This window comes from Canis lupus, chromosome 10 (genome assembly GCF_048164855.1).
Source record: "Canis lupus baileyi chromosome 10, mCanLup2.hap1, whole genome shotgun sequence".
NCBI lineage: Eukaryota > Metazoa > Chordata > Mammalia > Carnivora > Canidae > Canis > Canis lupus.
The window spans coordinates 37,174,081-37,188,044 of NC_132847.1; the positions used below are offsets into that span (position 1 = coordinate 37,174,081).

At 36.9% G+C, this 13,964-nt stretch overlaps 1 protein-coding gene across 19 annotated transcripts in view; it reads left to right on the forward strand.

The window, feature by feature from the left end:
• The window catches only part of CCDC171 (coiled-coil domain containing 171), a 467,902-nt gene that overhangs the window by 28,519 nt on the left and 425,419 nt on the right, over positions 1 to 13,964 (forward strand). For 16 of the 19 annotated variants that reach the window (XR_012037998.1, XR_012037999.1, XR_012037996.1 and 13 more), the window contains 3 exons: positions 3,603 to 3,777; positions 9,131 to 9,321; positions 11,785 to 11,916. Coding sequence is in view for 15 of the 19 variants with exons in the window: in XM_072841423.1 (XP_072697524.1) it covers positions 3,603 to 3,777; positions 9,131 to 9,321; positions 11,785 to 11,916 (498 nt within the window). In the remaining 4 variants the exon portion in view is untranslated. The remainder of the gene's footprint in view (positions 1 to 3,602; positions 3,778 to 9,130; positions 9,322 to 11,784; positions 11,917 to 13,964) is intronic. The other 3 variants (XM_072841429.1, XM_072841428.1, XM_072841427.1) reach the window with 1 other exon arrangement.

A 13,964-nucleotide genomic window follows, 5' to 3' on the forward strand; every position in this document is an offset into this window, starting at 1 on the left:
GCACATGAGAAAATGCTCTGCATCACTTGCCATCAGGGGAATACAAATCAAAACCACAATGAGATACCACTTCACACCAGTGAGAATGGGGAAAATTAACAAGACAGGAAACAACAAATGTTGGAGAGGATGCGGAGAAAAGGGAACCCTCTTACACTGTTGGTGGGAATGTGAACTGGTGCAGCCACTCTGGAAAACTGTGTGGAGGTTCCTCAAAGAGTTAAAAATAGACCTGCCCTACGACCCAGCAATTGCACTGTTGGGGATTTACTCCAAAGATTCAGATGCAATAAAACGCTGGGACACTTGCACCCCGATGTTTCTAGCAGCAATGTCCACAATAGCCAAACTGTGGAAGGAGCTTCGGTGTCCATCGAAAGATGAATGGATAAAGAAGATGTGGTTTATGTATACAATGGAATATTACTCAGCCATTAGAAACGACATATACCCACCATTTGCTTCAACATGGATGGAACTGGAGGGTATTATGCTGAGTGAAGTGAGTCAATTGGAGAAGGACAAACAGTGTATGTTCTCATTCATTTGGGGAATATAAATAATAGTGAAAGGGAATAGAAGGGAAGGGAGAAGAAATGTGTGGGAAATATCAGAAAGGGAGACAGAACATAAAGACTCCTGACTCTGGGAAATGAACTAGGGGTGGTGGAAGGGGAGGAGGGCGGGGGGTGGGGGTGAGTGGGTGATGGGCATGGAGGGGGACACTTGACGGGATGAGCACTGGGTGTTATTCTGTATGTTGGTAAATTGAACACCAATAAAAAATTAATTTATTAAAAAATGAATATTGGGTAACTAAAAAAAAAAAAGAATTTATCTATGGTGACAAAGAGTGGTGGACGTATGCTTGCAGATCCTCTGGCAAGGCAACTGTTTGAGGTGTGCTCATTATTAAGTCTTTAAGCAAGGGATGACAAATTGTCTCAGGGAGGAGAAGCTGCTTTTGTTGGTAAGGGATGTTTAGAGGAGATTTGGAAGTTTATAATTTTCAGGTTTGTCTAATTCTAAAAGTCCTCATCCCATCTCCTATGCTCCTACTTCATTCCCAACTGATACCTACTACCTTAACATTAGAAACTTGGTGAGACACTTCATTCAACTTGTAATGTGATTCTGCATTCCTCCTAATTAGATTTTCTGTCTGGACCTTAGCCTTATCAGCATGGGGCTATAAGATATAAAAGATTGTTTTAAAGTTAACATAGAAACTCTGACTTTCGGGCTATTTTGAACTGATATTCTAAAGCTTTGAGATTATCACTTTGTGTTTATAAGCTAATGGTCACATTTAGCCTTCCCACTCTGCAGATCTTGAAATAAGCAATGCTGCCTTAATGGTTAAGTGCAGTTCCTACTTCATTTCTTCAGGGCTTTGTCCTCAACTGGCATTTTATTCTAAACTGCACATGATAATTTAAGTAATTGTGATCCCACTATAAGCCATGGGTCACTGCAAAAGTGCCCTATTTCTGCCTGCAAAGAGGTCTTCATTGATTGCTGGGAGGGACTGTCCAGGAGAATTTGAAGCAACAGGTAAGACAGGGACGCTGCTGAAGTTAGATCTGGAGCGGGAGTACTACCCTGGGTTCACTACTTTTGCCCTTAAAAGTATATCACAAATGCCTCCTATTGGCCAAACCTGAGAGGCCACTTGTCAAGGGATCCTGGGAAATGTAGTCCTATAATACAGAGCAGAGCTGCAGAAGAATAGGGAGGGGATCTGAGGGCAAACAGGTGAATGACTGGCACAACTGGGAATGCCTAAGTGTTAACAACTTTAGTCTTATGGGGACGGATGAGATATGGTGGGCAGAGAGGGATAGAGTGATTCTGAAACAAAATGAGTTATCTTGAATACATAATTAAGATTCTATGATTTTTTCTTTATTATTAAAAGATTTGTAAATTCTTACTTGTAAAAGTATTTTGAAGACATTTACTTTGCTAAAATATTTTAAAATTAAAATTATCATTTTCTATTCTTTATATGTGGAAAAGAATGTCATTCTGCTGCACTGTACATATTAACCACTACTTAGGGTAATTTCTGATGTTGCTTTTCTGAAATTCTTTTGTTTTTTTCTTTCTGATAATGGCATCATCTTTTTCTAGCCTAGTATAGTAGCTCAGTGCTGTCCTACGTGATGCCTTTCCAGTATTCTCTCTCATCCATCATTTCTTTCTTGACCACTGGTAGCAAATAATTTTGCTTTTTTTTTTGAACTATCATAATATTTTTACCTCTTTTATAAAACTTATTCTGTATGTCTTTCTATAAAATTTCATTACTTGAGATCAGGGACTCTATAATGTTTGTTTTATATCTTTCATGGTACTTGACACATAGGAATTGTTTAATATTATTTAATGAATCATTGATTAGATCATAGAATTTTGGAGTGGGAATGGAGTTTATAAATCATTTATTCTGACTCTGACGTATCTTCTGTCACACAACTCATGGAAGGATTTTAGATAAATCTAGTTATTAATTATGTAGTTGTGCAGATATTAGATAAATATTGGTTCATTAAAATCCCTACAAAATTAGCACTTTTATGACTTCATGCTCCATCAGTCATGTCATAAGAGAAATATTATAGACAATATCTACCAAACTATGCTTTGTTGCAATTTGCTTCTTGATTTCATTTCAGGAATAGGAAGAGGAGAGGGGAGGATGAATCTTTTTTTTTTTTTTTATAAATATATTTTTTATTTTTTTTAAATTTTTATTTATTTATTTATGATAGTCACACACAGAGAAAGAGAGGCAGACACATAGGCAGAGGGAGAAGCAGGCTCCATGCACCGGGAGCCCGATGTGGGATTCGATCCCGGGGTCTCCAGGATCGCGCCCCGGGCCAAAGGCAGGCGCCAAACCGCTGCGCCACCCAGGGATCCCGGGAGGATGAATCTTAAAGTACTTACTATGTGTCATTTTTTTCACTTCTTAGTCATGACTATTTCTGTTTAAAACTTGCAATGTTTAAGGGGTACCTGGCTGGCTCAGTCAGTAGAGTATGCGACTCTTGATCTTGGGGTCATGAGCTCAAGCTCCACATTGGGCATAGGGCCTACTTTATTTTTTTATTTTTTAAAGATTTTATTTATTTATTCATGACAGAGACACACACACACACACAGAGGCAGAGACACAGGCAGAGGGAGAAGCAGGTTTCCATGCAGAGAACCTGATGTGGGACTCAATCCCGGGACCCCAGGACCATGCCCTGGGCTGAAGGCAGACGCCCAACCACTGAGCCACCCAGGCATCCCAGCATGGGGCCTACTTTAAAAAAACCTTGCGGTTTCTCTTTATTTTTATGAGATCATGTAAGAATTTTTGTTTTTCTTTTTTTCTCTAGTGGATTCTCTAAAATTAGAAAACTAATGAGTGTCATTTGTTAGGGCTAGTGCTTCTTTTCCAGTCTTTTAGAAAAGTATAAATTTATACATTCTTGTCTTATAAATATTATAGAAACAAATTTCTCTAAGACATTTAAATGTTTGGGTGCATGATCTCATAATCTTGGAGACATATTTTAATACTGGTTCATGATCTCAAAATTTGTTTTCAGCTGACTAGCTATGAGAGCCAGATTGCCAAGCTGCGATCCGAGGTTGAAAAAGGAGAGGCATTGCGACAAAGTCTGGAATATGACCTGGCCGTTGCTAGAAAGGAAGTTGGTCTTGGAAGACGGGCTGCTGAAGAAAGGTTAGCTGAGGCACATAGAATCCAAGAAAAACTCTGTGGTAAGACTTTTATTTTTTCCCATGCTTAGGGTTTAACATTTTTTTTTTAAACATTCTATTTATTTATTCATGAGAGATACAGAGAGAGAGACAGAGACACAGCAGAGGGAGAAGCAGGCCCCATGCAGGGAGCCCGATGCAGGATTCGATCCCGGGACTCTAGGATTACACTCTGGGCTGAAGGCAGGTGCTAAACTGCTGAGCCACCTGGGCGTCCTAGGGTTTAACCTTATTGTATATCATTACTCACTGTTGTGTATGTTCGCCATATAGGGTCAGAGGTAGGGTTTTTAATCTTTGGCCTATGATGGACAGACTTTACTGGATGTGTATAAGGTCTTCTAGCATTCATGTGAACATTCATTTTCTTTACATTAATTTTTTTAATGTTGTGCATGTATGGAAAAAGGGGGTCAAAATCCTGTTAATCACTTTGTAGAGCAGTTGTTCCATCCAATCAACAGAATCACATAGAGATTTGAAAAAAAAAAATCATAGGACCCCTATCTAATTCTATCAGTTAGAATTTCCAGCTTGAATTAAGGAAGGTATGTGATGTGATGAGCACTGGGTGTTGTTACACTGTATGTTGGCAAATTGAATTTAAATAAAAAAAAAAAAAAAGGAATTTCCAGCTTGAGAGAGTCTGTATGTTCAAGAAGTACTGCAGGTGATTTTGTTGATGGCCTGGGTTTGGGATCCATAGGGTTAGAGGGTGGTACCTAGAAAAGAAAAATGTAGTAGATTTAATCCTCAGAAGCTCTCTGTTAAATAGCATATGAGCACTTAAAAATCTTTTTATTTAAGTATAATATATGTAAAGAAATGTGCCAGAGCTCCTGGTTGGCTCAGTTGGTTAAGTGTCTGCCTTCGACTCAGGTTGTGATCCCAGAGTCCTGGGATCAAGCCCCACAGGGACTTCCTGCTACATGGGGAGTCTCCCTCTGCCTCTGCCTGCCTCCCCCCCACATGTGCTCACTGTCTCTCTATCGAATAAATAAATAAAATCTAAAGAAAAAAAAAAAAGAAATGTGTCTGATATAAGCATATAACTCATAGGAAGCACCCAGATCATGGAATGGAAAATTACCAGAAGTCCATCCACATGAATAACTACTATCCTGGTTTTTAATAGCAAGGATAAATTGTGCCTCTTTTCTTGTGCTTCATATTAAATAGAATCATTTATGGGCTCTTTTATGTCTGGTTTTCCTTCAACATTGGGTGTGTGAGTTCATCCATATTGTTGTATGAACTCTGTATTGATGCTTAGTATTATGTTTTATGACATACCACATATATTTATCCATTTCTGTTAATGAGCACTTGGGTAATGTCCAGTTTTTTGTTATTAAGAGTAATGTTGCTATGAACATTCCTTTTCCTTTTTAAGCTTTTATTTTTAAGTAATCTGTATTTAACATGGAGCGCAAATTCACAACCCTGAGGTAGAGTTGCATGCTTCACCGACTGAGCGAGCCAGGTGCCCCAGTGTTGCTATGAACCTTCTTGTAGGCAACAGGTTTTAATTAAGAGAACATTGAACTTGAATTCAGTAGATTTAGATTTAGATCCTGGTTTTACCACATACTTAGTGATATTTGAATGTAGGTTGTTTTAAGGATGAAGTGACAATGAAAAGTGCTTTGTTAATAACCACATGGGACTAAACAAATGTTAAATTGCAGTTATTGTAAAGGTTATCTGGTCCAAGTTGTGGCCAGCTGTCTTGGGTTAGAAGTATTTTTGATTACTCCTGGTATTTAATAACCACAACACTACCTGGAACTTATCAATGCAAGAATCGAGAGGCACTAAATATATCAGTTAATGACTTTGATTTAATTATGAGGAGGTTGAAGTCTAGGAAAGATGGGAAGTTACTTTCTCGAAGTCAGATGATTTTCACAGACATTCTATAGAGGAAAATAGAAGAATAGCCATTAATGAGATGAAAAATGCTTAACCTCACTTGTCTTCAGAGAAATGCAAATGAAAACCACAGTGACTGTTACTACGTACCCATTAGATGGTGCTAATTGAAAAGACTGTCAATACCAAATGTTAGTAAGGATGTAGAGCAACTGGAACTTTTATACTTTGTAAGTGGGAAAGTAAATGGTACAATTACTTTGGGGAAAAACCTGGTAATTTCTTTTAAAATAAACAGTTGGTGGACAACTTGTTAGATAGTCAAAAGGTTTATGAACTGGAAGCACCAGATACCTCTGGAATTAAGAATTGGAATAACAGTAGTAGGTAAAATAAAGAGGGTTAAATGAAAGCTCTTTGTTCTAGAGGCAAATAGGTTCTTAGATCTCCTTCCCAAGAGCATGCTGCTCTGGGATTGCTCTCACTTTCTAGAGGGAGCTGGGAGTTGGGTGGCTTAATCTCTGGAAACAATAAAATACAGGGTCTCCAGACTAGCAAGAACAGGAATATAGCATACTCAATGCTGAATATTGAGAAACTATTTCTTCCGGCCTCCTTTTTCTGTTGATTTCTCCAAAAGCTAGCACCCAGATTTCTATATCCATGTGGGAGCTTGGAAGACTCTTCTATTCATCTGACCAAACCAAGAGGAAAAACCTAATGATATTGATATTGGGAGTTTCCTAATAAATGACCCAACCAGATCCTCCTCCAGTAAAGGACTATGGTTATCAAGCCCTATCCTGAAGTTCAGAATCTAGGTGGTGGGTATATGGGTAGGTATGTAACTGTGTCACCATTACAGTTACCCTAGTTCAGAGAAGACAACCAAGAATTAGCAGATGCTTGGGGAGAGCCTCTAAAATGTAGAGAAACAAAATAATTAGGAAGAATCAGAAACTCTGAGAAGACTTAATAAGTAACATTAATATCTTAAGAGCTGAAAGAAAATATATTCCATCTATAATGTAAGAACCAGATGTTATTAAAAAGAAGGGAAAGCTCTTAGAAATAAAAAATGTGAAATCAGGAATGACAAATGTCAACAGAAGCATTGATAGATGAAGATGAAAGAAATCCCCCAGAAATCAGAGTAAAAAAAGACAGAGGTGGAAAAATAGGAGAGAATAGGCAAGAAAATTTGAGGGTCAACCTGAATAATAGGGTAATATTGAAAGAAGAGATAAGGGAGGAAACAGGGAGGGATAAATCATCAATGAAATTATTTAAGAAATCATCTCAGAACTAAAGGTTATGAGTTGCCAGATTGAAAGGGCCCATTGAACATTCACCACTATGACAAGAAATAGACCCACCTGAAGGCAAAGCTTATTATGCAATTTCAGAAGAATGGAGACAAAGTGAAGATCCTAAATTTTTTCAAAGAGAAAAGAAAGACACAAAAGGCACAAAAAGAAAAATAGGCCATATGCAAAGGAATGGGAACCAAAATGACCTTAAATTTCTTGCCTACAGTCTGGATACTAGACCATGGAATAATCTCATGTAGAGATAGTAACTGGATTGGAGTAACTGGATTGGAGAGGAGACTTTTTGTGCCTTTTATACCTTCGAATTTTGAATCTTTTGAATATATGATCCATTTGAAACACAAACATGGTTTATTTGTTTATTTATTTAAGTTTCAGAGGAAGAGTTTAGTGATTCATCAGTTGCATATAACACCCAGTGCTCATCACAAGTGCTCTACTTAATTCTCATCACCCAGTTACCAATCCCCTCACTTACCTCCCCTCCAGTAACCCTCAGTTTGTTTCCTATAGCGAAGAGTCTCCTTATGGTTTATCTCTCTCTCTGATTTCATCTTATTTTATTTTTCCCACCCTTTCTCTATGTTCATCTGTTTTGTTTCTCGAATCCACATATGAGTGAAATCATATGATATATGTCTTTCTCTGACTGACTTATTTCACCTAGTTTAATATCCTCTAGTTCCATGCATGTCTTTGCAAATGGCAAGATTTCATTATTTTGATGGCTGAGTAATATTCCATTGAATATATATAACACATCTTCTTTATCTGTCGATGGACATCTGGACTCTTTCCATGGTTTGACTATTGTGGACATTGCTGCTATAAACTTTGGGGTTCATGTGCCCCTTTGAATCACTATATTTGTATCCTTTGAATAAATACCTAGTAGTGCAATTACTGGGTTGTAGAATAGCTCTATTTTTAACTTTTTGAGGAACCTCCATACTGTTTTCCACAGTGGCTGCTCCAGTTTGCATTCTCACCAGCAGTGTATGAGGGTTCCCCTTTCCCTGTATCCTGGCCAACATCTGTTGTTTCCTGACTTGTTAATTTTAGCCATTCTGACTGTTGTGGGATGGAATCTCATTGTGGTTTTGATTAACACAGATATAATTTAAAAATAATACTGTTAACTATGACTTTTTTTTTTCTATTTTGGTTTGTTTAACAAGTGTGTTTGTATGTATTTCCTCATTTTATCTTCACAACAGCTTAGCAAGGAGGCATTTTACTCCCATTAAGGGTTAAGAATCTGAGAAGTTTAATCAGGTGGTAGGTGATGGAGCCAGACCTGTGAGTGTTTCATTGCATCTTTTCTAGATTCTGAAATAGAGCAGCAGCCATAGTGAGTTGAGATGTGTTAGTTATTGTTGAGGTAATACTCGAATAAGAGGTGAGTTGAGCCGAACCTTGGTGGAGTCAGTAGCTATAGTTCTAAGGGTTGTGAAACAGTAGTTCCCAATTTCAATTTTTGTGACAGCTTCATGTGTAAATGTGTCACAACTAAGTTGTTGCCAGTAGTGGAATATCAAAATCTGTAATCTATTAGGTCTTTTTAAAAAGTACCCCTGTAGTGGCTTCTGGGGGGCTCAGTCGGCTAAGCATTTGCCTTCGGCTCAGGTCATGATCCTGGGTTCCTGGGATTGAGCCCCACATCGCACTCCCTGCTCAGCAGGGAGCCTGCTTCTCCCTCTCCCTCTGCCCTTCCCTCTGTGTTCTTTCATGCTTTCTCTCTCTCAAATAAATAAAGTCTTTATTAAAAAATAAAAAAAAGCCCTATATGTCACAGTTTAAAAAATGCACATTTGATTTATTTTCTTGAATAGGAGAAAAAATAGTAGAATTGCAGCTGGTGCTAGAGGTGCACTTAAACTTGGGCATGCCTCTAGGAATATGTTGTTCGATTTCATGTCAAAATCACCTTTGTCTGAAAGCAAAGAAAAGATGGAGAAATTAGAGAGTAGGCTGTTCTAGATAGAACAGTGAGTTTTTCAAGAGCTAATTGAGGCAAAGTGGTTAAATGTTTTGTTCTAAGTTCACACTGTATATGGTTATAAAATCAACTCCGATTCTTAGGTGTGTGAACTTCTAGGGACTTTATTTGTGGTTGTAAATATACCTATTATTCTTTCATATTTTAATAGCTCAGAATGCAGAACTTCAAGGAAAGTCAAATGAGATCGAGAAGGCATTCCAGACTTCCCAGCTGAAGTGGAAAGAAGAATGCAGAAAATTTGAACATGATTTGGAGGAAAGAGACAATATAATTCAAAATTGCAATCGAGAATATGATTTACTTATGAAAGAAAAAAGCAGGCTAGAGAAAACCCTACAGGTAAATTATTTTTATTTTTTAAAGATTTATTTATTCACTTTAGAGAAAGAGAAAGAGAGCGGGCACATGTGCACAAGCTGGGGTGGGGGAGGGGCAGAGGGCAAGGGAGAGAGAGAACCTCAAGCCGACTTTCTACTGAGCTCTAACCCAGAACCCCAAGATCACAACCTGAGCTGAAACCAGGAGTCTGACAGTCAACTGGCTAAGCCATCCAGGCACCTCCAGGTAAATTATTTTTATAAAGGAATTTTTCTAGAATCATTGAGATATGTTACACATTTATTTGAAATTATCCTTAGGAAGGGAAATATCTACCAAAAATCAAGAAAATCTGATTTCCTCCTATCTACCTCCCTTTCTTCCTCTTTTCTTTCCTTTCAGGGGCATTTTTAAGTGTGTTTTTTGTAATATGTTTTAGCAATATATTAATTTGTATGTTGTTTTCTTTTGTGAGAAACAGTTTGAGATTTCTGATCAAACTAAAGGAACTTACTTGTGTGGGAGTATAAGAAGACGAGAACCTCCTGTCCTTTAGGTGCAGCAGTAGGAAAATTTGGAAGTTTTGAAATATGGGCTCTTGACTTTGGTCTGAATATGCAATAAATACAAAAAAATTTATATATCTGATATAAACTTCATTTTCTATGTAGAGTATATTTTATACAGATATGACCAAATATTTGATGACCTTTTACTGAAATTATTTGAACTATTTATCTTCCAATTTTTTGTTTTTGTTTTTTTAACTCTCTAAAGTAAAAGTATGATTTAAGGTTGAAGTTGCCAGCCCCTTAAAAGATACATTTTGAATTGCCTATATTTGTCATTTTTTTTTGAAGCACCAATTTAAATAAAAAACAAAGTGATAGAAATGCTTTACATTTACCACTAATGACTTTCCAGAATTCTGGAGAAATAACTCTTTATTGAAAGTAATTTTACACAAGCATTTACTAAATGTAAAAGTTACAGTACAAGGTTCCATGGCATTGTCAGCAGATCTGATTTCCTTCACGTCAGACAATTTGTCTCTTTAGCGTTATGTTCCCAGATCCTCTAACAATGCCTGGTGTGTACAAGGGCTCCCTTAGTATCTGAATGGGGGGGAGTTTAGGTTCCCAGGTCCCTGAGGGGCCTTGTATAACCTTCCTCATGTAAAATGTCTAGAACTATGGGGAAAGAAGCATAATGGCAGCAGCTCCTTATAATCAGTCAGTCAGGCTGCATTTCAGGTTGTAAGATCTTTCTGTGATCTTACTCAGCTACTTGATTTTATGCTACTGACTTTGAGCTGATCTGCATAGACTTTGGGGGAATTTGGGGTTGAATAGGAGTCACACTAGCTGGAGGGGACTTTTGTGATGACTTTCCATTAGTGAAAGTTCTAAGGGTAATCTTTACTATGCAGATCACTGCTACTGTTTATATGAATACAGAAGGCTCTCCCTTCTCTATCAACCACACAATCTTGTGTTAATGGAAACTTAGTTTTAAATTGGGCTTCTTGGGGAACCTGTATTTTATATACATATTTTTAAGATTTTATTTATTTATTTGACAGGGAGAGAGTGAGAGAGCACAAGTGGGGGGGGGGGCAAAGAGAAAAGGAGAAGCTGGCTCTTGGCTGAGCAGGAAGTCCTATGTGGGGACCTGGGACTTGATCCCAGGACCCTAGGATCATGACCTGAACCAAAGGCAGATGCTTAACTGACTGAGCCACCCAGGCGCCCCTGCATTTTATATTTTTAAGAGTTTGAACCAAGTGTTAGATCTTGTAAATGCAGTACAACTAGGAAAACTCACCTCAAAAAAGCTTTTTGGAAGTATTATCTGTAGAATTAGAAATTAGTTACTAAAATCCAAACCTTCAAAAAAATTTTAACTTTTTAAATTATTGACATTCTAGCATTTTTTTATACTGATTTGTTGCACAAGATTCCTTCCTTATCGGGATACATGGGTGGCGCAGGGGATCCCTGGGTGGCGCAGTGGTTTAGCACCTGCCTTTGGCCCAGGGCGCGATCCTGGAGACCTGGGATTGAATCCCACGTCGGGCTCCCGGTGCATGGAGCCTGCTTCTCCCTCTGCCTATGTCTCTGCCTCTCTCTCTCTCTGTGTGACTATCATAAACAAATAAAAATTAAAAAAAAAAAAGATTCCTTCCTTATCACCTTTGGTAAATACAATGTACTCTCTGAGTTTTATATGTAAATTATCAGGGATAATCCAGTTTGTTCATAGGTAATTAGAACTTTCTATGTTACCTACTTTACATGTAGACTACATGTAATCTGCATGCTGATGATCAAAATATAATAGAGTTCTATTAATGATTTTAACATAAATTATGAGTTTTAGCCATCTATAAGTAAGGAGAGTCCTGTGTACACTTGAATTGGGGATGAAGGAAGAAAGATGATGTTCATTGATCTAATAGTAAAGCAAGATTTTATTCATATAAAGGAAGCATTGGAAAAACATCAGCAGGAGAAGAATGAGATGGAGTCTCATAGCAGGGAGACAGCACTGGAGGAGTTTAGATTACAAGCAGAACAATGGGATGCAGAAAGAAGAGAGTTACAATTTATAGTGCAGGTATTTTAAAAATAATAATTCAGTTCCTTAAATATGTCTTTTTAATGCTTATGATACTAAAAATTACATTAGTGTAATAATTGGCTAGCTTACTCAATGCAAAAATGACTCCTAGTCTTTGATCTCTGAAAGGCCATGTTTCATTTGTGGTTACGTGACAATATGGGCAACTGTTGTGAGTAGATACTATTAGAATTAGAATTGGGTGACTTCCATTGCATAAATTATTTGATTTTGGGAAGTACATGCATGCATTTGGTATTTTATTTTTCCGATTTAAAGTATGAGACCGTTCACAGTCTTTAATAGCCTAAACAAATAGAATAATTGGACTTTAGATATTAAATAATGCTTATAAATTAATACAGCATAGTGATTTTTCAACTCTTTTTTTAAGAGAGGAAATTCTTAATTGTGTTCTATTTCCTCCTTTCCCCCAACACACAGAATCTCCAAGGCTTCAAATAGGTTGGAAAATAACTGACTATATCCAACCCCCATTGTAGATGAGCAGATGGAGGTTTATGATGTACTCAGATCATAGACTGAGTAATTAATGTGGGAGAAGACTACAGGTCACCAGATTCTCACTTTGATGTACTGTGCATTGTTTTTCAGGAGATTGTATGTATTTTGAAAGAGAGATAAGAGAAATTTGAACTGTTAATTCACTGACCAACTAACTTAAAATTTAAAAGAAATCTCCATAATTTCTTCTATTACTTATTTTGTGATAAGACATTTTCTCTGTACAAAATGACAAGTTGAAATACATAGTCTTTGTAGATAGCCAAGATACATATTCTTCACAGAATGAATAATATCTATCTAAAATAAATTTTGGAGTAGTTTTGTGTTAGAAACAATTCTGCAAGACAAAGGCAGCCAAAAACATGCAGAGAAGAGCCACCTTATTTCTTTAAGAGTGAAAACTGGCAATAAACCGTGGAAATACTGAATTTGTTGTATATGTAAGTATTCAAAATACCAACATATCCACAGCTTTCCCAAACCTTTGGTCTTGGACAATGCTTTTCTTACCAGTCACTCAATCTATAGAATCTGGAAAGACATTACAATCATTCTTTAGACCTCTTGGTATTCTTAGAGTCTGTTTGTAATTTGTGTCCTTCCTTCCCTTCCCTCTCCCTCCCTGAGTTTCTACTATGGGTACTGAGGTTACAGAATTGATTAAGATATAATTTCTGTCCTAGAGGATCTTAAAACAGAGAGACATGAAAGAGAAAAAATATGTTGAAATATAATAAAATTTTTGACAAAATACTGTGGTGTGGGATCATGAAAGAGAAATTAACTGCCTAGGAGATTGGGGAAACCATCACAGAGCACATGACATTTGACCTGTTTTTTATAATTGTCTTAAAGGCTACCTGAAACAAATAAAATAAGTAAATGAAAATAATCTCTTCATTTCGAAACACTCATAAATCTTCAGTGCCACCAACCAGAAGCCTGAAACTTGCAGAATATGATTCAGAGAACTTTATATTTAAATGTGTGGATGATGTGATTTTTAGATGCAGTTTCTTGGTCAATCCTATAAACCTCAGATGAAATGTGTGTGGTTATAACAGACTCTATATTATAAAGTACCAAGAGTATAATGTATCAGCCTTCTTTTTTTTAAGATTTAAAAAAATTTTTTTAAGGGATCTCTATACTCAACATGGGGCTCAAATTCAACCCTGAGATGGAGTCCCATTCTCCACTGTCTAGGCCAGCCAGGTGCCCCAGTATCGGTCTTTAATTATTATGTATGGGAAAGAATAGAGAACATACTCCTTAATTACAACATTTTTTTGTAAGATAAAAATTTTTAAAGTTTTTATTTAAATTCCAATTAGTTAACATGCAGTATAGTATTAGCATAAGATACATTTTATTGTATTTTGTAGCTTAAATGGTCAGAGCTCAGACTCTTAGTTTCTCATCCTTTTAACATTAACAAAAGAAAACTTTTTTTCTTTTTAAAGCAAGTTTAAGCAACTGTTCATATTTTTAAAAGTCTTTTTTTAAATAACTCGAGG